Below are 25747 nucleotides of genomic sequence, written 5' to 3'. Positions count from 1 at the left end.
TAATGAGGAAGCTGTAGACTGCACAGGAAAAAATAAGGCATCTGAGTGGTTATTTTGTGTGTGTATATAATCACAATTACTGCACAACACTTGAACTTGTGGCTGTGTTGATTTTGTTATAAATTCACAATCCTTAGAAATGAAATGCCTTCAATTAAACAAATAAAAACACTTAAAGTAAGTTTCAGTCTGGAACCGTATTTGTCACATGCATTTTCTGCCAGTAAAGCTTATCAGTGTGCTTATCCCAACAGGCAGATTAGCAGCAGAACATAGAAACAGAGCTTCTGCAAATCAGCAGCACATTTTCTCTGTCAAAATACTGGCTTCCTGTGTAGAAGCATTGATTTAAGAGATACTGCACACAGCAAATAACTGAATTTTTAGAACGTGGCACGGACACATTATTTCTTGGGCTTGTTTCTAAATCTATTTTTCTATATGATACATATTGTGTGTTTGTGTGTCATTTGTTTGCAAATGAGGTTTTAGATTGTTGCCAAGAACTCTGACCACACTATTCATTTGTGATGTTGCTAACCTCTGATGTTTCAGTGATATCTATCGTCTTTCCCTTGGCCTCTTTGTGCTGGGGAAAGTTATTGGTGTACTGTTGATGGTAGCGTTATCCCTGAAGCCAAAACCAGACCTGTTGTGTAGATCTGAGAACATTTATGTCTTTTTAAGTTAACTATTACATTTTTGTTTTAATTTGTGTGTTAACAAATATCTAGTGTTAATAACCAACTTGACACATTGTTGGTCTAAAGTCAAATATATTTTTTTATTCTAAAAATAATTAAAACCTTTTTTAAGCAGTTTATATTATTATATGTTATATAAATATTTTAAATTAATCTATTAGTTTGATTATCATTATTATTCATATTTTGGAGTCTTAGCTATAGTTTATTCTCCTGCAGATGGTGCCGTTTGATAACTGCTCAGCTTTCCTCCTTCTCAGAACTACACAAGTCACATTTTTAAAACTATTGCAAAAAGTCGGTTTGGGTTTGGTGTCAGGCTCAGAACTCCTCATTTGCTGTGATTCTGGGTGACTGTTTAAATGCTTGACTCGCAGCTATGACTGCCTGGAGGTCACAGCAACTGAGGAATGGTCGGGTGGACAATCGGGCACTGGCACAGAGAGAGATAACAGTAGTATCCAGAGTTATCAGGTTGTTGTGCAGAATTGCTAAATGGAGCGTGCTGGTATGTTGAGACGTGTTGAGCTTCTAAAATCTTATTATGGTTAGAAGAAGAAGTCCCTGCTGTTAAGCTCATTATGCTCAGAATTAAGTACATTGGTTTGTTCAAATTTCTTGTTGGAACTGGTATGCCAATACTAGAATTTTATAGTTAAAAGATGAAAACTTGAAAAGTTAATGGCAAAACAAACAACACTGCACAAGATTATTATGAGTTATTATGAGTCTAGCAGTACGTGAGGTGGTCCAGGGGGATATACTACGAGGGACGTTTGACACAGCTGGGCTTTCTTTAGCTTAGCTGGCTTGATTGGTATCACAACGGTGGTTATAAGGTCTCTGTTAAGTTGGGTTCTCTAGTCAAGGCTCTGTGCACGCTCATATAAAAAGGAGCATTCCACAGGTCATGTGACCCTTTCTTCACACGCGAGTGGCACCTCTTCCAATCAGACATCGTCAAAGTAAAGAAAAATAAAAACCTTTCAACGGTGTTGCAAAAGGCCAAGAAATTAATGCTGAAGAAAATCATTAATCTGAAGAGCACACATAGCAATAAAATAACAGTTTAATTTTAATTGTATCACTGAGTGCACTCTCTGCTGTGCTGTTTATTTGTAAGTTGACAGCTGCACATTAGAGCTTTGAAACTTTAAGCTATAATAGTATCCAGTTTAAACGTTACTGTCAGACTGCTTAATAAAGGAGACATAGAAATCGCTTTAGATTGTCAGCGCGTAAAAGTCAAATCCATTAGAATTTGAATGTGTGTACTGTGTTCTAGTAGCTCCAATTCCAGCTGTTACTAAGCAGCAGATTAGAATCAAGGATACTAAGATTTAAAAAATATTTTCCGAACCACCAAATTTATGCAAATTGGTTTTAGTGATTTTCAGCTTAACAGTTTGCATATATGAAACTGCAGCAGACAATCTATAAAAAAGAGTGGTTCTTCCAGCCAGTTTAAAACGAAACTCTACAGTGATTTAGCCAGTGGGAAAGAGAGCCACTTGCATGATACAGAAAGCTCTTGATTTTAGAATCAACATAGCTCACTAACTTACTAATCTAGCTTTGTAGTGGACCCCTCTGAATCTCACAAAACAGTGTTTTGTATTTTTTTTAAGTATTTTCTCATTAAAACAACAGTAATGTTTTAAGATTACTGCTCCTGTTAAGTTTTAACCTTCAAAATTCAGCACTCTTGTCTCCTTTAGCAGCCTTCTATCTCTCTCTGTGGTCATTTGCATCCTGAACAAAATGGTGCAGTGCCTTGTCTTGCTCACCAGCGCCCACTCTCTGTCTCCCACACACAGCACACTAATGACTTTGCCCTGTACACCGAGGCCATTAAGTTTTTCAACCACCCTGAAAGCATGGTCCGCATCGCAGTCCGAACCATCACACTCAACGTCTACAAAGGTGAGTGCCGTGAATACGCACGTGCACACGCTGCTTACATCCACACACTCTCACGGGATGCTGGGACCGCCTTTCTCTGTTCTTCCCTCTTCTTGCTGCTGCTTCTGGTGCATGAGCATGACTGACAGGTAACACTGTAACAAATACACACTAAAAAGCAGTCTGGCAAATTTTCTTTCTTTTAATGTTTTGTTGCTTATTTAGGGTCAACATGCAACCCCAGTTGCAAATAATTGGGGACAATGACTAAAATTTTGGTAACACTGAAAGCATTGATTTGCAGATCTCATAAACCAATAATTATATTCTAACGCTAATGGCAGCAACATGTTTCAAAATGTGGGGCATCTGTATCATATCTGTTCAAATTTGGATTCTTCTTTGCGTGATAGAACTTTAACCCACGTTTTTGGATGGCACTGTGAACTGTGCTCACACACAGTGACTTTTGGAAGCATTCCTGAGGCCAGAATTATGCCTGTTTTTAATAGAGCACCGACTGAGAGCCCGGAGATCACGGGCATCGAATTCAGAGTTTTGGCCTTGGCGCTCACACACAAAGATTTCTCCAGATTTTCTGAATCTTCTGATATTAAGTGCTGTAGATCAGCGGTCCCCAACCTTTTTTGCGCCACGGACCGGTTTATGCCCGACAATATTTTCACAGACCGGTCTTTAAGGTGTCGCGGATAAATACAACAAAATAAAACTAGTACCGGTACTGAAAAAAATAAGATTTATTCATAACACACGTGAAAAGACCCAGGAAAACCGAGTTAACGATAAAAACGATAACAAAACAACGCTGAAAACCGATAAAAACCCTGAAAACCATAAATTTCTCACCTAAGCCTCAACTCTCGCGGCCCGGTACCAAACGACTCACGGACCGGTACCGGTCCGAGGCCTGGGGGTTGAGGACCACTGCTGTAGATGGTGAAATATTTAAAGACTAATGTTCCATTGAGGAACATTGAAATTGTTCAAAAATTTATTAACAAGGGTTTTTTTTATTTTGTTTTGCTTTTTTCTTGTGCACATTATTGCATCTGCACATTTTTAATTCTAAACTGTTGCTGATTAACCTAATTAGTTGCAAAATGTTCTTCCAACTGTTTCTTTGTAGCACCAATTACTCTACCAGCTTCTTACCTCCCCCCTCTTCAAACGTTTTTGATATCAGTTCCTGCCATCAAATTAAACATTATTCAGTGCTTTTCATGAGAGTTAAACTTTTTGGTTTTAGTGTTCGGGTTGAATCTGTCTTCTACTGTGAATAAAATAAGATTGGATTTATAAGATTTGCAAATCACTGCATTCTGTTTTTATTTACGTTTTGCTGGATATCTTCCTGGTTATACGCATTAGCCTTTTTAGGAGAATTATTCATTACAAGATTTTGTCCAAGCGATGTTGTTATTTATAACCATGACATGCATTTACTTTTTATAGAATTCTAACTGGATATGATAATATGAATATTAGAACTTTTTATCCACACTTGCAAACTAAAACTATTTATTCTTAACGTTTTTAAGATTCTCGTGTTATTCTTTATAGTCCCTGGAAAGCTAATTGAATGCTTTTACACTTAAGATTTCATTAAAAGTAAACAAGAAACATTTTGATGTAAAAATTTAAATTAGACAAAATAGCAGACTTGTTGTAGTTTTTTTGTTTTTGTTTTTTTGGTTCTAATAAAATTACCTGAGGTTTCAACACACAGGGTTAAAGTTCACAATAAGTCGTGGTAGAATAAACGTTACAATCACCATACTGTAAAGAGACTCTTCACACAGTCCAGCACCATGCACAGTTAGGTGTTGAAATCCCTTCACCTGTAGCTCTGTCATGCGGGGGCCTGCAGGTCTTTCAGAAAGACTACAGAAAGCAGTAGCAGTCTGAACATCGACACCTTTTCAGCAGCTTTTTCAGCAGCAGTGTTTCTCCTTCCTGCCGTCAATGTGCGATCCTTGTGCGTCCAAGCTGTCTGCATTTCATTGCAGGGGAAGCTGGTATTGCCTTGTATGGTTTTGGCTTCTCTGTACATGTCATGCTTATTGTCACCTTAAATGAAACAGCTGCTCAGTGTAAAGGCTTTAAAGTCTCACAAGCTGTTGCTTTGTGTCCGTATCTGTCCGTCTCGTCCCGCATGTACCACTTTGTTCTGTACAACATGGCTTTCTTCCGCCGTCCATAACATCCTGATTCTAACTCCCAAAGGTACAACTTTTTTGAACAATATAAGAACAAAAGTCATTTATAAATCAATGTAGTATTAAAGGGGATGTGTCATTGCTAAACTGACCACGGGCTATGCTTTAATAAGGAATCTTTAAAAGCATCATTTTAATGTAGCAACTCTGACTTCAAGTCTGTGAGATTGTCATGGGACCACCCACAACATCTGAATTTTAGACTGCCTACTACACTTGTGCATAATAATAATTTAATTGTGGAAAACCCTTTGCTGATTTAATAGTTGTAATTAGTTGGATTTTTAGAGTATCACAACACTAAAAATATTGCAGTGAAGGTTACTTCGTATTGATGCTCCTTAATGATTCCTTAGGACATGCCTTGCAACAGATGGCCACCTGAAAAAGGATTTAATTCAGAACCCAAAGCATTTAGTCATTGCGTAGAATCAAGTTTTCTTATTGCGCTGATTTTTCAAGTAATGTAACTGTTCTTTTTGGGGGTGGGGGCTGCTTGTTTCAGTGTCTGCTGTTCACATAATCCTCCGTAAAATCCCAAAACAAGTTTTAAATATGTACATTACATATGCAACTCCTTTTCCAGGTGTGCCCTTGCTATTTTTTAATAAATGTTTGTGAGGTCGTTCCCAGCCTCCACCCCTCCACAGCCGCCCCTTTACTCACATTGAACCTGTGTCTGTTTCCCCCCCCCCCCTCTCCTTTATCAACAACCACTCTTCCTCTTTTGTCTCTCCCCTCCCTCTTCCTCCTCTTTCTGCGCGTCCCATCTGCCTAACTCCAGTTTCATGTAAGTTGGTTCCATTCATTCAGTCTTTTTCTCAGGGCTTGGTATCCTGTTCAGTTTCTTTACAGTTACTCTTCTTCATGTGTTGAATGATGTCAAGACACCTCTGCTCTATAGTGTTAACTTAGTCTGGGGGTTTTGGGGGGAGCTTTAATGTGAATTGTTACCCTGCCCTGCTTGCTCCTAATGGTGTATTTGTTCTAAATGTATGGAGTATTAGCATAATTCTTTTCAATCATTCTGTATCATCCACTTCATTCATGCAGTAAAAAACAGTCTCATTTTGTTTCTTGGGTTTGTTGTTCCAACGACCTAATTTTCAGCTAAGCCCCACATGTTGGTTTTTATTTTGGTGATGGGCTCAACAGTTTTGATCACTGTGGTTATTTAGTCAGTGTCTCCCTATCCATTGTGTAATTCATGAATTTAATTTGGCTGCTCATGCATTACTTGTCTCAATTTGACCTGTCTGGATTGGAAGTATAATAACCATGTGGTTTTATTTGCATTTTGATTTTCCATGAAAAAGTGTTACTATAATTCGACTGGTGGTGTTTACTACAGGATGTTGCTTTTGTCATTCACCTAAGTCAACACTTAAAGAACATTTACTTCTGTGTTTCTTTTGATTGTCTGTTTTCCCCTGAAAAACCCTTGTATGTTAAAGTTCAAATTAAATTAACAAAAACAAAAAACAAAAAAAAGTCTATTATTGGAGGAGTTCAGTGTAACTGTGCTTGTTAAAGTTCTGCAGTTAGACCCATAAGCACCAGAAACCATATTGACTTGACCAGATTTTTTTTAAACAAGTTTTTTTCTCTAAATAAGCAGACCTGCAGAACTTTGATTGCATTGTCAGGTTTTAAAAAAACATTTTCACCTTCCAGTTAACTGTGAACAAATTCACTTTGTTCTGTGTATATTTGCCCCAAATAAAATCTGCGCTCTAACACTGAAAGGCTCGCAATATAATAGAAATAAAAATTATTACAGCAATAGGACAGATAGTTTCTTATTTTCTAGTATTCTTCCCCAAGACATGGCTAAGCCTCAATCTAATCTGACTGCAGGCAGTGCAGTGGTTAAAGACTGACCGATTTATCAATAAAAGTTATTTGATGATCCAGAAGTATCAGCATTTTTAATGACCAATAAATGTAATGTTTAAGTAGTAATGACAGAGGAGAAATACTTTTCAGGCATGCTTTCAGCATTGATGTTGCATAGTTTGGCCACCAGAGGGCACTCTGCACCTGCCTCTTGACAAAACACGTGAACAAATGATCCAAGTAGAATGTTAACAACTTAAATGATTCTTTACTAATAACAGATGTTTAGGAAACTTTTTCTGTTTTGTTTGCCTGGAAGAAATAAAATATCAGCAAATATCAGTGTCAATATTAGCCTTAAAAATATCGGTCAAATTCTAATTGTGGCTAATAATCCTGGAGCTGCCTTTCTCTAAGCAGACGTTAGGAGCAAGCCGAAGAGGTCAGGCCCATCCTTCAAAGCTTTTTTTTAATCCTTCTTTAAATTTGCAGGCCTCAGTTGAATAGCATAACTTAAAGCAGGAAATCAGACTGTGCACCCATTTGATGAACACTCATTCCACCAATACAGTGGTAATCCCAACATATGTAAACACACCTAATGTGTGAAAACTGCTCTTACCTAAACTGACCACCTCTCAAGAGGGTGCATCTGGAAAGCTCAGGCCACAAGCTTGGGTTAAACAGAGCAAAAACTGATTGGCAAAGCATTTTATTCTTGACTAATTAACATATAAAAGGGAAATTCATCTGGCCTTATTGATAGTGGATTGACAATTTGTGTCCTTATTTTGACCCTTTGGGTATTTTTTTTTTAAATAATTAATTTTTTTTAATTTTAATATGCTTTTAAATGTGTATAATTATCTGGTTATATTCTGGTATTCCTCGAGGATCACATGTTTTGTGTACACATGAATGAGTCTTTGTATTTGTGGAACTGACCTTGATAATAACTCTCCATGCCTCTACTCTCTCTAGTGGACAACCAGCACATGCTGCACTACATTCGAGATAAGACCGCGGTCCCATATTTCAGTAACTTGGTCTGGTTTATCGGCAGCCACGTCATCGAACTGGACAAGTGTGTACAGACGGATGAAGAGTAAGTGTTTTTCTCACTGTAGCCTCTAGATGTCAGCAGTGTCCTTGTTTGAAGCCTTGATCTGGCTCATGCTTATTATTCTATGTTATATATATTTATTTATTTTCTGTCTGTCTTAGACATAAAAACAGGGGGAAGCTAAGTGACCTGGTAGCAGAGCACCTTGACCACCTCCACTACCTAAACGATATCCTCATCATCAACTGTGAATTCCTTAATGACGTTTTAACCGACCACCTCCTCAACCGTCTCTTTCTGCCACTCTATGTTTACTCTTTGGTCAGTCCTGAGACGGTACGTTACTCTGGAGTGCATTTCTGAATACATCTGGTTAGACTGATGTTCACAGGTTCAAAGTTGAAGTGTGTGTTGTGTTAAAGTGGTTTCCTCCTTTCATTTCACACATGCAGTGTAGTACGGTTCTGTTCCTAAGCTAATTATCAAGTTGAAAAATTAAAAAGTTGAAAAATGTTCAGTTTGCAGTAGTAGTTTTTTTTTCTTAGCTTGATTAATGACTAACCAGTGGTTTTGCTTGATCACCTCAGAAAAGCTATGAGTTAGAAGTTACGGTTAGGTTAGGTATTTGCCAGTTTGTGCAGGCGGTGCTGTGTGGGTGACATAGAGGTTACCACTAGGTTTTGAGTTCAAACCATTCAGGGGCCTTTCCATGTGGAGTTTGCATGGTCTTCTGTGCCTGCATATGATTTGGTAAAATCTTAAATTACATAGAACATAGAAAGTATCCCATATGTGTGGTGTAAAGTGCTTCGATTGGTCAGTAAGCCTTTTAATACTCTCTCCCTCTATCCCAATAACACTATATATCATTATAATGCATTTTCTATAAATTCAGTGAATAGTTATGTAATCACCGTATGAAAAGTACTATTTCTTTTTTTACATTTAAAGTAAATAATCAAAAATGAAATAAATATGGGCCTTATGTGGCATTATCCTGTAGTGCAGGGGTGGGGAACTCCAGGCCTCAAGGGCCGGTGTCCTGCAGGTTTTAGATGTGTCCTTGATCCAACACAGCTAATTTAAATGGATAGATTACCTCCTCAACATGTCTTGAAGTTTTGCAAAGTCCTGGTAAACAACTAATCATCTGATTCAAGTGTGTTGACCCAAGGTGATACCTAAAACCTGCAGGACATCGGCCCTTGAGCCCTGGAGTTCCCCACCCCTTCCAGATTTACACACTAGATGACCACACACACAACTTCACTCTTCACTCTGGCTATCATTACTGCTCCTGTATGGTTGTCGGGAAACTTGACTCAAATGCAGAGTGTCCTAGCACACTGTTAAGTTCATTCAGAGACGTGTTGTTCTGTTCTTCCACATATCTTTTGCATAGTATGCTGCATTGCAGACACTCCTAATATAAATGAGGCAACTCGGCTTGTGTGAAGTGTTTTCAGCTGGGCATCGTATACCTGGGGTCGAGTGTTTTGACCAATGCATGAAACCATATATATTTATGAATGCAAGTTGTAATGACTAGTTATCTTGATCTTTATTATATGGTGTGCCACAGAGAAAGCCTATTCTAACATTTAAATGTAAAGTTTAGTTCGAGCACCTGACAGCTAATTTTTGCTTCTCATTCATAAACTCTGCATACTATTTTACACCGTGGTGACTATTGCAAATTGTCATATAAAGCAATGAAAAAATATTGCAACATGTTTTGCAACAGCACAATGTTTCATCATCCAGTGTGTTGTGTCATATCACACAGCCCTAACATATCTATAAAAAAACAAAGGTGAGCTGAAAAGATTATATTCCAGGTGAAAGCGTAATTATTATGAGTTATAAATGCAGATAGTTGAACATTAGACAGTTAAAACACTGTTTAAATCAAATTTTCTTTTGACATGATAAATGTTTGCAATATGGGTCATGACTGTTATATTCGTACTACTAAATGATTATCACACACATTATGTTCTTGTTGTTATTATATATCACCTTAAATCTTCTTGTTTCTTTCTCTCTCTTTAGTCTGAAGAGCGGAAGATCAACCCTCAAGTGTCCCTTTATCTGTTGTCTCAAGTAAGTTACACACACACACACACCTGCCTGCCTGCTGACACTCTTGTGAGTGTAATCTTGCTGTGGCTGCTTAATCCAGTGGTGTATTGTCATACAGTCAAGCTGCTCTTTGTAAAGCCTTTTCTACTAGCTTTATTATGTGAATAATGGAAATAAAACTTTACTTTATGCTGCATTAGTTATTACTTACACCTTATTATTACTTGCTTTAACCAACTTTTACCTCCTGGACTGTCTTAGTTCTGCATGGAATACATTCAACAAAAGTCCTGGAAATATTCCTGAGATTTTGATCCATATTGACATGACAGCATTACAGGTGCTACACATCTATGATATGAATCTCCCGTTCCACCACATTCCAAAGTTGCTCTGCTGGATTGAGATCTTGTGACTGTGGAGGCCTTTTGAGTGCATTGAACTCATAGTTATGGTCAACAAACCTGCTTAAGATTATATGAGCTTTTTGACATGGTGCGTTGTCCTTCTGGACACAGCCATCAGAAGATGGGTGCACTATAGTCATAAAGTATCAGCAACAATACTCTGGGAGTGTGCACGAAAATTTCTCCCGCACCAGAACTACCAGGAGCCTGAATTGCTGATACAAGGCAGGATGGATTCATGGAGAAACTCATCAGACCAGATGATATTTTTCCAATATTATGTTGTCCAGTTTTGTTGAACCTATGCTCCAAATTGTAGGCTCAGTTTTCTGAGTTTTCAACAAGTGGTTATTTGAGTTACTGTTATCGAAGTTATCGAAGCAGTCTGGCCACGCTCCTATGACCTCTGACATCATCAACAAAGCAGTTTCTCCCAGAGAACTGCTGCTCACTGGATATTTTTGTTTTTAGAGATTATTCTCTGTAAACTCTAAAGATGTTTGTGTGGGAAAATCCCAGCAGATCAGCAGTTTTGGAAATGGTCAGACCAGCCAGTCTGGCGCCAACAGCCACGTTCAGAGTAGCTTAACTCACCCCTTTCCCCTATTTTGATGCTTGGTTTGAATTCCTTGCTTATGTTTACATGAATTCCTGCCAGGTATTTGCATTAACACACACTTAATAAAGTGGCCATTGACTGTAAATCGTGTTAACTAAAGGGAGCCAGTTATATTTGTGTAATTTGCAATGCTTACATGTTGGTGCAGATGATCATGTCTAAATGAATTTTTAACAGTATAATTTATTTTCTAATCAGCTCTAGTGGCCCAGAAACTGATTTTACTTATTTTGTGTTTATGTTCTTGTTTTTCAGGTGTTTCTAATCATCCACTATCAGCCACTGGTCAATGCCCTTGCAGATGTTATTTTCAACGGAGATCTGTCTGTATTCACCACACCGACAGATATTCACAGCACGCACAAGAGCACGGTAACACACACACACACACACACTTTGACTGTATATGTTAATGTACTGTAAACTGTACTGTACTGTAACAGGTAAAACTGTGAGTGAGTACAGCATACAAACAAGAAATGTGCACACTCACACCTACGAAGCAACCGCATGGACACATACACAACACACACACACAGTTGTGTTCCAGAAGTGTGCGTAGGTGGTTATGAGATCGAAGGGTCATGGTTTTCTCCATGATTCACCCACATCAAGGCAGCAATATGCAAATTACTTGACTTTTCTTTTTCTTCCCTTTCCATTTTTTGAACACTCCTGATTCCTGTCGTGCTCTCGGTCTTCCTGCCACGGCGTTGGATAGCAGCATTCGGTTTCCTTTTACTGCTCCGTGCCCTTTAATTTCCATCTGCATATTCTTGTAATTTCCCTCTTCTTTTCTGCCACCGTTTTAATCTTCCCCTTTCATCACCTAATGTTCCCCATCCAGTTCCCCTCACCTCTCATTTTCTACTCTTGATTCAGTTTCTCTTCCTTCATCGCCCCGCCCCTGCTTCTTACATTTTTTTTTTGACCATCTGCTTTTAAAGCCAGGTGGGTGTGCCGAGGTAGTGAGCGTTTCTGAGAACCCTTGTGGTTATTCTCTGTGCTGAGTGTGTGTGTCTGTGCGTGCGCGCGCAAGAGCTCTCTGGCTGTTGTAAGAAACGGCCTACCTTTTCAGTGAATATAACTAGAGGCGTGATGTCTTCACAGCTTTGGTGTACCACAACAGGAGGCAGCCAGACCCAAATACGTACCTGCCAGATATTCATTCAAGATCACTTTCCCTGTTTATATATTTTTCTCTTAAGTAAAATCAAGTAGATTAACAAATCATATTTGTTGTGTTTATCCATGAGTTACTGTTTTCTTTTTTTACCGGGGGTAATTTATTTATTTTTTCCGTTCCACTAGGCAACACAAATTTGCGTTTGCACATTAATTATTCTTTTTCTGACTGATTGGCATTGATAAGATGGATACCGGTGCAGGTTGTGTGATTTACTGGCATTTACCCTGCAGCAGTGTATTTGGCATTTTGTTCTGGTGCATGTAAAAACGCTAATGAGCACATTAGTGCAGCGAACAAGTGTTATGCATGCCACACATTTGTGTGACATCACCATGGTTAATTGAGGAAGTTCTACTAACTATTCCTAAAGATGCCAAGTAGATACTCAGAAGTTGCACTCGTATCTGCTAAATCACATGTACCGTGTTATAGATTGATTTATTGTAGATAAAACAGCAGACATATGAGGTATGGGCTCTGTTTTTGCGCAGGTGGTCAAATGGCACCTCCTGTTCGTCTTTGATGTGGCAGGAAATTAGGTCACATGATGGAACACTGACAGAGCTGGCTCACCTAACCCAGATCTCTTTCCTGGAAGAAGTGTTTTCTCTCTCTTTCTCTCACACTTTTGTAGATGTGTTTACTTGCAAGTGCACCAGTTAGATACATGTTTTTGATATTTGCATGCATGTGGCAGTATTTTTTTTTTTTTTTTGCGTAACGTAAGTTCGTGCAGTTCGTTTACTGTGCAGGAAAATTGGGTTTATCTTTTGACCTGCAAATGGCACCCTACTTTCAAGCGGGTGTGTGTTTGTAGATATGTCGTGCATGCTCCCTGACCTCCAGTAATTTCTCAGCATTGGTTTAGACTGCGAGTGGTTTACCAGAATATAGTCAGCTAGCAGGTGTGACACGCACACACACACACACACACACACACACACACACACACACACACACACACACTGATACTGGTTTGTGGTTTGTCTCTGACAAAATACACACTGTGTTTTTAGCAGTAACTACAATGTAATCCTACCAGTAACACACAGTGTATGTGAGTATTTTTAAAGCATGGGGAAAAAACCTAATAACTAAGGTTTTCTGAATTTTAAATTAAAAAGCGTGAAATAAAATAATAGTGGCAACATGTTTAAGACTTTAATTGTTACAAGAATACCTTTGTGTCATAAGAAATTAATAAAAAAGAAAGAAAAGATGGAGGAGAAAGGGCCAAAGCGAGGGTTTTAAATGATGTATATAAATATGCAGCTTTTTGCTGTGATTCATCCACAATACCTTCACCAGAGGTTGATGGAGAGAAACTGATACTGGGTTTATCCTAGGCACACATTTGAATAAGGAGGATGGTTTCAGACACCTGCTCGTATGTAAGTGCATGTATGTTTTGACGTGGTCACGTGCTCATGTTTGTGTTTGGTGGTTTGTGTTAGCACAAGAACTTCAGTGAAATCAGGCCACCCAGTTTCAGTGTGAGATACAGAGTTTTCTTCCTCTCGGTGTAAGAGCAGGTGAATCTTTTCACGAAATGAAACCAGAGAGAAAGGATTATCTTGGAATTCAGTCCTGTTTCGCATCATCCCTGAAGCCATTAAAGTGTGTGTTTTGTATAGTTTTATAGCCACTACCATCATTATTGTAATTCCTTAATAATCTGATAAATACTTAGTAAATTAATTGCTAAATCAGAGGATGAATGAAATATATCAGTTCCTTTTACGATGTTCCGTAGTTCCTGTTTTTGCAATGAGTTGTTGAAATAGTGGTTGCTCATTTGCAAGTGCACGGTTAGCATATGTACAAGTAGTCCCCATGAGCCCCTCTTACTTGATACTGAAATCTTTTTTTATTTGCAAGGGGAGCCAATCAGAGGACCGATGGCTTAAAGGAAAAAGTAAAGGAGCCAAATGGCTTGTTTCAAACAGTGAAGGATTGCACCAAGGTTTGATAAAAGATCAGGAAGGATGCTGTTTCAACTTAATCCTGCTAAGCTTCTCTGGTAGAACATAAAGCTGAAAATACATGGATCAACGTGGATCTCAGAAGATACCTCGTCATCATTTTCTTATAATTTCTAAAAGAGAAAAAGTGCTGATAACAGTAGTTGCTCATTAAATTTCAATCAGTTAGTTAATAGATTAATTTGCTAATTATTGGCTTTATACAGTAATCACCCACAAATTTAAGCTGTTTATAAAACCCTAAACCAGCTCTGACCTATAAGGACATGGTGTGCAGAAATGTTAACACGGGTAACACATGTCGACGTTACATCAACATGAATATGAGACGTTGTTTTCCACTCTTAACTGTTTGGTCAGCTGTTTGTTTAACTGTAATCTTACCTGAAGTCATAACTCCGTCAGACTAGACTATTAGTGCTGTATGTAGAAAATGAACTAGAGGATCATCAAGTTTTGAAATGACTGCTTTATGATTACTTGCAGTCTCTGAAACGTCCTGGAGTTTCATATTCATGTGCAGCAGTAAGGAGTTTGTGATTAAAACGTGCAACAGGAAGATTGTCACAATTACACATGTTATACTTACTGTAAGTGACAGCCCTAACAGCACTGCTCAGCATTTTTTTTTATCATTTACGAGTTGTTTCCTGTGGGATTGTGTGCATGTGCATTTTGGTGTCGGTTTGGGGGCTGTATGTGGAAAGTGGGTTTCTCAAAGTTTGAGTATGGCCACACAGAAGGGCCTCAAAGCGCATGTGTGTTTTTGTGTGTGTGAGAGAGGAACTAGTCCAAAAATGTATGAAGTGGGAAGTGGCTTTTTGATTAACATCAGTGTATGTTTACTGTAAGACTTTGTAATTAGTGTGACAATAAATAGACACAAGTAAAATTATATATAGATGGAATTAAATACGCAATTTCTGCAAATACTTGTGTTCATGTGTTAATTTTTTTTCGGGGGCTTATCGCATTTCCTGTTACCACCTGACAGCTTTCCTTTGTTGTTTCTCTTGTTTGGACCACTGCCTATCTTTTGCCCTGCCAAAAAGACTTAAATACATGATATCTAGTTTACATAACTGATTTTAATTGCCCTGCAAGTGGGGCTGTTGGATATAACGATATATATCGGATGACGATATAAAAACATCTATCGTTTCATTTTACGCTATCGTTTGTTTCGTGGTGTCGCAAAATAAACTGTTTACGACAATATTTTTTCATGGTTTTGATGGTCACTGTAGTGGCTATATTAATTTCTTAAATTTCTCTCTTTCTCTTATATTTAATATAACCACACTACGAACGGACAAGCGCCTGTTTTTATGCGTTGTGGTTACCAACAATGACGGTAACAGCATCGCGTGTCCGCTTGTTTATGTTCCACATAAACCTTTCATAGTAAAGCTCAAGATCCTGTTGAGACTTTTCAAAATAAACTGAATCACGTGAAAGAGCAGATTATTTACGGATGAGAATTAAAGAGCTGTCAGGTGCTAAAAAATAAACCTTAGACTCAAACGTTAGAACAGGCTTTTCCCTGCAGCACGCCGTGTAATAAATACTCACAAAGAAAACGGCGGCCGTTACACCTTTTGTCTAAAAATGTATAGTTTCATGCATCGGTTAAAAACACTCGACTCCAGCTACATGATGCGCAGCTGGAAACACTTCCCGCAAGTCGAGCTGCCCGAGATTCACAGAATTTACAGAAAATGTTACATTTTTGTGATTTATATCGTTATCGGGACGATAGAATTCTTATATCGGGATATGAGATTTTGGTCATATCGCACAGCCCTACCTGCAAGGCTTTCTCTTTGTGCACCTCTGGGCTGCTTTCTGTGCATCTGCTGTTTTAGATGGATGTCCTGTTGTGAACACACGTGTGAGTGTTCACAGTCAAATTTCTGTTTTGCAGAAGTTTGAAGTCTACATACTTGACATGCATATCAGCAGTCATCATTGCTGGGTCTCTAGCTTAGAACCCAGAGAGCAAACAGCAGCTTTGAGCATAGGAGTCAAGAATTTATGAGTCTAAAGATGTTCGGTCAGGTGAGGAGTGCAGTTGGGAACATTTTCAACAGCTCATACGGTTATTCATAGAGTCATACTGCTGACTCGAAGTAATGACTACTGACTACTCTGATATCCTGAAGCATCTGAAAGAAATGACTCAAACTTTGTTACAAGCCATCAAAACATTGTACCCCAATCGCATTGCATTTAAAGTGCAAGAATTTTTAAGCTGCACCAATGGACTCTTCTCTCAACACCAGCGGTGGTCCTCTGATTTGAGCTTGAGTTTCTTTTTCTTTTCCAAAAGGAAACTCTTGAGGCTCTCTGTTTTGAAACAGTGGAGAAGTTCAGGCTTGCATTGCAGATACACATGTGAAACTTGTCAGAACTGGACTTCCACAGGTTGTTTTAAAAATAGCATCAGCACTGAAAACAGCCTAGAGGTGCACAGTGAGACAACCTTAAAAATTTGATCGACCACAAATCAGAACATCAGGAATTCCTTTGGCTTTTTATGGAAAAGTTTTGTATCTGTCTTTTGGATTGCAGCTCGTACATTTGTGATGTTATTTTTAAAACAGTTTTGAAGGTTATGGTTATGTGTTGTTGACTAAAATAATAACTGAGTGATCCACAGGTGATATATTCCTTTTCTCCTCATACCCTGGCCTCTGTCCTGTTTTGCTTCTATCCATCAGGCAAGTGCGGGAGGTATGCGCCGCTTCATCAAGCCTCCGGAGTCTCTGGAGCGCTCACTGGAGCTGTCCCGCCATCGTGGCCGCAAAAGAACACAGAAGAGGCCAAACTACAAGAACCTGGGCGAAGAGGAAGATGATGAAAGGGCTGGGGGCGGAAGCAGCAGTGCAGGAGGAGGACTAGAAGAGGGCTGGGATGATGACAGTGGCAGAGGAGGAGAGAGGGAAAAGGGAAAAGGTACAGAGGGAATAGGAGCAGGTGGGAGTTCTAAGGGAAGCAGAGCGAGTGGGGAGACGGCGGAAGGTGAGTGTGTGTCTCGCTGGACACAGCAGTACAGGACTGTGTTTGTGAGTGTTTCTTCACTGCCATAAATCCAATGTGGTCTCCCATGCACTCTGGTTATCCTCAAGAGAAAAGAGAGAGAACTCTTTAAAGAAAGAACACCTGACATTTTTCACTGGAAATGTGGTGGCTTTGCTGCTTTTCATTTGCAGCTACAAGAAAATGCTGTGTTTAAATTTATATTATACAGCCTCATCATTTTTTTTTTCAGGAAATAAAAGATTCCTGGAAAAAGTAACAGGAGTAAAAAACAGGCAACGCTGCACAATCAGAACAGAAGCCGTCTCTTTAGCTTGTTTTAAGATGAGGACTCCCTCTTTTTGCTGCATCCTCTTCTTGGCACCATTTAATTTCCCCATGATCATCATGGCTACCACTGATCTTGTGCTGAGCACAATCCACGTAGCAGTATTGGTTCCCACAGCGATACTCCATCCTGTGCTCCTCATCTCTCCGCCTGTCTCTCACTCCTGCTCTGTGTGTGTGTGTGTGTGTGTGTGTGTGTGTGTGTGTGTGTGTGTGTGTGTGTGTGTGTGTGTGTGTGTATTAAAATGTGACCATTTCACGCATCTGAAATGATTCTTTTTTTTATGCTTTGATTTATACTGAGGCATTAACAGCTTCAACCTTTTTTTTCTTTACTCATTTTTTTTAAAAGCACAAATGTGGTCATGGGCTGCAGGGGAAGATGGTTTCAGAATGACATGAGTACCATTTGGGATGGAACAAAGACGCCTACCACTGTTAACTGATAAAACAAGAGATAAAATTACCAACATTTTAAAGAATACGTTTAAAAATAGATCTGTTTTTCTTCATAATAGATTTAAATATTCCTTTGTCTATTGATGTGTTACTATAAATTACTAATTTTAACCTGCTTGCTCTAAATACTGTGAGGAACACATGTGAGGTTTCCTGGCAGCTTTAGTACGTTTTAAGACCTTCACACTTCAGTTGGTCCATACGTTTTAGAGCCTCTTTGTTCCGTGTCTGTAAGTGTGCTAAATTTGTGATGTGAATGATACTCTGTGAGGTAGGTGGTTCTCCAAATATGTGGAGATTTATGTAAGTAAATACTAAGTATGCATCTCGCGGTGTGTGTATCTGTGCAGAGATAGAAATGGTGGTGATGGAGAAGTGTAAGGTGTCAGAGCTGACAGAGCAGAACATCACTGATGAGGAGAAGACAGCTGCAGCTACTCGCACACACACACAGAGGAGCAGGTACATGCACGCACACACAAATACAAACACACGTGAGCGCAGTGCGATGTAAACCTCATCTAAAAGTCTAAAGAATTGAAAATGGGAAAGACAGAATTGTTAACTGAAGCTATGTTCTCTTTGTTGTCTCTTTCTCGCTCCCTGCAGGCCGTTCTTAGACATGGTGTACAGTGCCCTTGACTGCACCAGTGACGACTACCATGCGCTGTTTGTCCTCTGCCTACTTTACGCTCTCTCACACAGCAAAGGTAAGCAAAAGCTCACTGTTAACATAATCTGTCCACTGGCATAAACCTTTTGACATGTAATAATAAGGCTTTTGTCTCTCTATTTAAGTGAATGAATATCAAGTAACAAAGAAAATTATTGACATCTGTTTGCTTCAAGGGCTGTGTGATTGTTCTCTTTAAAATACATGTAGATTCATTTGTTTGTATACAGCAACTGGTAAATGGACTGGTTCTTATATAGTGCTTTTCTACTCTACCTGAGCACTCAGTGTTACACAGCACTGTGCAAAGGTCTTGGAAATAGGTGCAGTAATTTATTAAAACATGTGAAGGCATACAGTACATGAAGCAAAATGTTTCTGTTGTAACCAGCTTGAGAGTCAGTGTCTGGTATGCCCACTGTTATTCTTCATCGCAGCCTGAACTTTCTCAGGCAACTTTCTTCTGATTTCTTTAAGTAGTCTTTAGGAATACTTCTCCGGGTTTCCTGAAGGACATTCAGAGCTCTTCTTTAGATATTGGCTGCCTTTTGTTTGGTTTTTTGCCAAGGTGATCTCACACTGCTTCAGTAATGTTGACGTCTGGGGAGGCCAATCCATGACTGATAGTGATCCACTGTGTGTATTTCTATCCAGATATGCTTCCACTGCAATGGCAGTGTGTTTGGGATCAATGTTAGGCGGAAAAATCTATACTTTTAGTATTGCATGGTGGATCAAAATCCATAAATTTTGACCAGATTTGCAACACCAGCTGGAAAAATGACACCTCAAACTAAAACTGAGTCTCCACACTGTTTTACATGTGGCTGCAAACCTTTGTATCTCTCTCCTGAAGACCTCTGTAGATACTGACAACAATTTGAACCAGAAATTTAAAATTTGCATTCATCACTCCATCAGACCTGTGGCCACTGATTTCCTGTCCGGTTCTTTTGTAATTTAGCATACTTCAGTCTTTTCAGCATTTTTCCTTAAGAATGGCTTCTAGACAAGTCACCTTTCCACTGAGACTATTTCATATAAGGATTCAGTGAACAGTAGAAGGATTTTTTCCTATTTCATAAAACATGCAGTTTCTTCTCTTGTAGAATAGAATTAAATGCCTTTTCACTATACAGATGTCCCCCACTTCTTTAGTTTCTTCACAGTTTTTAAGAACACACTCCACATTTTTGGTAAACAGGTCTTTAGGAATCAGCGTCTTCATGCAAAAATACTCTTTACTGCCTGTCAAACTGTTATCTTTTCATTCAGCTAAATACATGGGATTAAATGATGTGTTTCTGCAACGGGCTGCTAGTAACGAAGTGCCTAAAGATACAATTTAAAATTGGTTCTTTGCTAGTTTGTCTGTTATTTGTGGACACAGCAGTCGTTTATCTCGTGTGTTAGGTCCCTTTTTTATGATTACACCTCAGTTTTGACTTCATAAATAATTTTAGGTTCTAAGTAATGTCTGTGTCATCCTTCAGCTAAAAAAACCTAAATGTGGTGGAGTGGTGTCGCAGCTGTTTAGGAAGTAAAACTCTACGGCTTACAGTGATTTGCCTTCCATCTGTGCTGCTGATGAACCAATTAAACATATTACATACGTTAGATTCCCAGAATAAAGACGAGTCAAGATGACAGCCTTAATGATCGTGGCTCAGAATTGGCATTTTCTTTTACTTTGTTTTTCTGTTTAATTTGTTTGTAGGTATCAACCTTGATCTTCTGGAGCGTCTGCAGTTGCCAGTTCCAGACCAGGAGAGGAGTTCTTACAGCGTGGTCCTTGTAGAAAGACTTATTAGAGTTATGAGCCAAGCTGCACTGCCAGGTAACACATACACACTTCCACATTTGGTGTGGTGTTTCATACCTTTAAAAAAGAAAAAAAAAGTACCTTCTTTTTTTTTCTTCTTTTGATGTTCATTTTATTTGCATATTGCTAAGCTGAACATATAGTGTATGCACTGGCACACTGAGCAAAAACATTTGTTACGAGAATTTCTAACCCGGCAAATGCAAATGAGGTAGAAACTTTAGCTGTTAAAGCTCACAAACCATGTATAGCCATTTTGCATGATATGATGCATGTGATGCATTTCTTAGATTTTTGACCTAACAGGAAACAATGTGTTATATTTGATACTTATTTATGCATTTCTCTTACTTGTGTGCAGATGGTAAAGTGCGTCTAGCTACCCTCGAGCTGAGCTGCCTTTTGCTAAAGCAGTCTGTGTTGTCTGGGAGCAACTGTATTATCAAAGACGTTCATCTGGCCTGCCTGGAGGTACAGCACACCCAAGCATGCTCCCGTGACATTTCAACAGTCCTGTTAGCAGACTTTATGACTCTCACAAACTGCTTGAGGGAACATGGGACCTCAGCAGGAAGTGAAATGCTGAAAATTGTGTCATCCATAGGAGTGAAACAAGCCCTTTCCATGTAATTGTGTCACTTCTGTAGAATTCACAGCTGCAAGGCTTCTTGGTTAGAGCCACTTAGTGACTGATGATATTTTTACAGACCTCCCATCTGCCCCCTGTTTAAACACTGACATCCATTTTTTCTGCAGCCCACACGGTTTTACATATCTGGGTTTTGTTTTTTTGTGATCATCCTTCAGGGAAGTTATATTTCCTTTTCTGTCACTTCATGGTAATACTGCCTTTGTTTTTTGCTTTTTTGCACGCACATAAAGTTCTAGGAAGAAATTGCACAGCTGTCAATGAGTTCCTTTTCCTTTTACAAAATTCACAATTTTAAACTGAAACCTTATCTTGGTCATTTTAAAAGCTTTTATTTTTTGCAGCGGGTTAGGTGAAACTAACTGTTTTTTTGGTATCGGTTAAACAACACTTGGGGGGTTTCTGCTTGGAGGATTTCCCACCTCTGACACAGTTTAATAGTAATGAAGACACACTTTTTTTGGGGGGGGGGGGGGTCCAGGCTGTTTAAGCTTAAATGGTTATGTTGACGGTTGAAGTGCTTGTTATGAGCATTATTAGCCAAACAAGCAGGCTTTGGACTGCTATAAACTCTCAGTTTCCAAGACTGGCTTTCCTGTTCAATTTGTACAAAAGATTATCTTTTATACGGGCATTTTGGGCATCAGCTCACAGGAGGGGCACAGCAACCCTACCACATGCTGCACATCAAGCCTCCTGTTTGCTTAATTTAGTACTGACGGCTAATATCACACAGATGGTGATCTGACCATGGCTATAATTCATCCTACCCTAATTCAGGGTCTAAGGGGAGCTGGAGCCTATCCCTGGACAAGTCCCCAGTCTGTTGCAGGGCTAACACATAGAGAGAGAGACATCCATTCACATTCACACCTACAGTCTATTTAGGATTATTAATAGGGATGGGTATCGTTTAGGTTTTATCCGATACCGGTGCCAAATCGGTACTTTTGAAACGGTGCCGGTGCTCAAACGGTGCTCAAACCGGTGCTTAAAGAATGGAGAACACAAAATTGGTCCAAAAACCTCTCATGTTCAGCTGTTTTTTGTAAAAAGATAACAATGTTAGCCTTTTCTGCAGCTGTGGGGCATATATGGTATCACTCTTGGCTGGAAGCAGTGCTTAAACAATGGAAAAAACACAAACTTTATCCAAAAACCTCTCATGTTTAACTGTTTCCCTCTTTTTCTTTGGTCATTTTAGCCTTTTTGGCCAGGGTGAAGGGAGTATCTGCCATCAAACAAGAAGACAGCCGCATGTAGCTATGATGATGTTTGCTAGTTCACCTTACATGCATTAATGTAATAACGTGGTTAGCCTACTCAACGTAAATTACACACGAACAACATTAAGCTACTCACGCAGAGAAGAACGGCTGCTGCTGTATCATCATCCGTCATCATTTCTGCTACACTGGCAGGGCTAGGGGCCAGGACTCTCCTCTTCGGGTTTTTGGGGATGTTGCTAACTCCGGGTCTGATAACAGGCACCACACCCGCAGTAGATGCGCTCGGTGTGAGGTCTCGCAGCAAGCTATCAAATACAGCGCATTTCTTGGCTTTTAAAAAAAAAAGCTATGCGTCGCCAGGTGTTTCATCGGATTTGAGGTGTTACCTCCTTTGACAGTATCACAGTATCAGCTTAAAGCACTTGTTGCAGGCTGCTGAGTTTGCATCTTTTGCTGTGAAGTACAGCCAGACTTTTGACCGCTTCGCCTTGGGCATTTTTAATCTGTAGCTCTGCTCTAACTGAACGTACGTACCTGGGCCCGCCTACTATCCTCGGAAACGTAAAATGATTGGCTAGAAGTGTATCACAGCTCAGGAAAAAAAAGCACCGAAATAAAGCACCGAAATGTGCGCTGCTTTTCGGTCTGGTTACTACCGTTTATGTCAGAACCGGTACCCATCCCTAATTATTAATTTACCAAACCCTATGCTTGTCTTTAGACTTTGAGAGGAATCCAGAGAGGACTCTTGCAGGAGAGAAACCACACAGAAAGACTTCAGATTAGATTCAAACTTAGGACCTTTTTGCTGTGAGCTGGCAGTGCTAACCGCTGCACCGCCATATGGCTCATATAATCTAAAACTTACATTTTAAACTCATTGGAAGAGCTTATAATCATCCATAATCAACCATTTTACTAACTTTCAGATCATTACTTTCATCACAGCAGCATTTAAAACGCACACAGGCAGTGACGTTACAGTTGCATTACACTTACAGGTTCCTGTGAATGTAATTCACTAGTGGGTTTTTATTAAGTATTGTTGACATGTCTGTCTTTCTCAGGAACAGCAGTCAGTAACACAGTTTTTGCCTTTACAAGTAAAGTAAGTTGCTGGATAAGTGGTGCTCACTGAGGCGATATCTTATCAATGCCCATAGAACAACTTATCTGGAAAATTCCATTGCATATTTGACATTTTGTTATACTGTGTTATTTTCCAGTAATGGCAATAGCAGAATTATTTAGAGGAATTGAGCCATGTTATGGGAAATACACTTATTGGCTTTGAAAGATTTGATATGAGGTCTTTCTGTTACCATCTAGCTGAGAGACAATAAATAGTTAGATGAAGAGGGGGGAAAAGAAAAAAAAGATTTGCAATTTGTTTTTTAGTGTTTTTGTGCAGATGAAACCACAGATATCTGACACAGATACGGACTTGAGCTTCTAGTAGAGGAAAAACTGCTTTCGGTTGAAGCACAAAATATAATGCAAAACCTTTACAGTTTTATCTCACCCTGTATCCTCCACTATTATCTGTACTGTGCTTTTTGCATGCTACATGTTTATTTGTGAGTCTTTGTATGTGTTTGTGACTCTGTCTGTCTGTGTGTGTGTGTGTGTGTGTGTGTGTGTGTGTGTGTGTGTGTGTGTGTGTGTGTGTGTGTGTGTGTGTGTGTGAGAGAGATACCCGAATGACTGTTCAGACTGTCATGTTTGTGCTTGCAGGGTGCCAGAGAAGAGAGTCTGCATTTACTGCGACAGTTCTACAAGGCGAGTACATAATAACACAGATTCACTCATTCATATGCTAACCTACAAAAATAAGAGCCTTGCTTTTATGTCTCACCTGCCCCCACATTGAATTGTATATCAGCATGAAAAAAGTGTAAAGAACTTGCACAGCGATTAACATTGACATTAGCGTTAAACATTTAGGTGTTTAATGTTGCAAAGAGAGATTTTTGGCACTCGTACGATGTAAAGTTTGTTGTTCTACTAGACAGACAGGGATAATTTACAAGGACTCTAAATAGGAAGTTAAAAAAAAAAGTCTGGTTTTAAATCAAGTCCTTCTTGAATAGTCTCTGAACTGAAGTTCAATCAGCACCTGCCGGTAAATTCTGGTTTGTCTGACAATGAAACTTTACAAATGAAAGTAAAACCTTCTGGAGATAAGACTTTATTGTAGGTGCATGAGACACTGACAATAACTGGAGCCATTTCTCTGAAGGTACTGTATAGGAGACAAAACTGAAAGTGTTTTCCATACCCTATATGTCATAGTTGCATGCTTAAATAGCCGGTAGCTGGCTTTCTGTTTCATTTTGATAATTTGAATATCAGTTTTGGCATCAGTCATGATTCTGTTATTTGCGACATTTGGGAAAATGTTGAAGAGAAGTGACTGAAAATAATACCAAAAAATGTTTAAATCTGGTGACTAAACAAAGGAAAACTACTCAGAAATGTTTAATGCTGGTTTTTTTGTTCATTTGGAGGTTTTGCCTTCAGAGAAAATTTTTTTATTGGTGCAGTTAAAAGCTCAGAGTGGAAATTTTTATGGTTCTGTGAGTTTGAACAGGGTTTTCTGATGAACCACAAAAAAAGAAACCAAAAGAAAAACAATAGTTAAATATTCAGAAACTTTAACATATCCAGTGGACATGGACAAATTTGAAGAGATTAATTTATTTGGACAAGAGGATATTTGATCATCTTTAAAACAGTGCTATATAAAATTTAGTGTATTTAAGCAAAAACTAACGGGGGAAGCCTTTTGTTCAAAGAGCAAAAACATCAGCAGTGCTATAATATTCTTCTGGAGGAAAAATGAGCACACCATTGGCCTTAGAAACTGGAAACTCAGCCCACTTTATTAATGACATAGTCTTTCATTTGAAATGTGATTTAGGTTTTCTCTCATATGGCCTTCCTGTTTGTACCACCCCCCCCCCCCCCCCAGCTTTTCAGTGAGATTCTGATTTTGTGTGTTTACTGCATTGTAAAAAAGAGGAATAAATCATTTTTGTGACTTGTTGCTAGCAACAAAGCTCCTAAAGATACATATTAAAATTGGTTCTTCATGTGGACACAACACTGGGGCATAGCTTGAGTTAGCAGTGGCGTGTCTAGAAAATTTTTGTTGGGGGGTTTCACACGAGACAGATACACGAGACAGATACAAACTTTATAAGATTTATATATATCTTTTCCATATGTACACTGTCTTGTTGGTATATGTATGATTTCTATACATTTTACGTCAGATAAAAACTTTGGTTGTAAGATTTAGATAATTATTTAATAAAAGCGAGATATTTTAAATGAGAATAAGAAAGAAAAGTATTTCTTTGTGCCCCACCTTTCCCTGTTAATGCCCTACCTGCCCCCCTGGCAAAACTTTGCTAGACCCGCCCCTGCACAGTTACCAGCTGTCAGCTACCTAGAAAAGGATTCTGGTGTTATTTGTCTCTCAGAAACAGTTCATAACTTCCCTTCAACTCATTCATGTCACCTAAA

At 39.0% G+C, this 25747-nt stretch overlaps 1 protein-coding gene across 5 annotated transcripts in view; it reads left to right on the top strand.

Moving 5' to 3' along the window:
- The window catches only part of clec16a (C-type lectin domain containing 16A), a 53259-nt gene that overhangs the window by 4306 nt on the left and 23206 nt on the right, over window positions 1-25747 (top strand). For 4 of the 5 annotated variants that reach the window (XM_086288748.1, XM_086288747.1, XM_086288744.1 and 1 more), the window contains 11 exons: window positions 2522-2627; window positions 7661-7784; window positions 7904-8078; window positions 9795-9845; window positions 11106-11222; window positions 16742-17042; window positions 18197-18308; window positions 18456-18556; window positions 20237-20356; window positions 20703-20812; window positions 23954-23998. In XM_086288748.1, coding sequence (XP_086144874.1) covers window positions 2522-2627; window positions 7661-7784; window positions 7904-8078; window positions 9795-9845; window positions 11106-11222; window positions 16742-17042; window positions 18197-18308; window positions 18456-18556; window positions 20237-20356; window positions 20703-20812; window positions 23954-23998 — 1362 coding nt within the window. The remainder of the gene's footprint in view (window positions 1-2521; window positions 2628-7660; window positions 7785-7903; window positions 8079-9794; window positions 9846-11105; window positions 11223-16741; window positions 17043-18196; window positions 18309-18455; window positions 18557-20236; window positions 20357-20702; window positions 20813-23953; window positions 23999-25747) is intronic. The other variant, XM_086288745.1, reaches the window with a different exon arrangement.

Source organism: Aulonocara sp. 'chitande type north' Nkhata Bay, linkage group LG4 (assembly GCF_057382095.1).
Source record: "Aulonocara sp. 'chitande type north' Nkhata Bay isolate Kocher_YH1m ecotype deep benthic linkage group LG4, A_spYH_male_GT1.1, whole genome shotgun sequence".
NCBI classification, from domain to species: Eukaryota; Metazoa; Chordata; class Actinopteri; order Cichliformes; family Cichlidae; genus Aulonocara; species Aulonocara sp. 'chitande type north' Nkhata Bay.
Note: the sequence above shows the minus strand (reverse complement) of the source record. Positions and strands in the feature narration are given on the sequence as shown.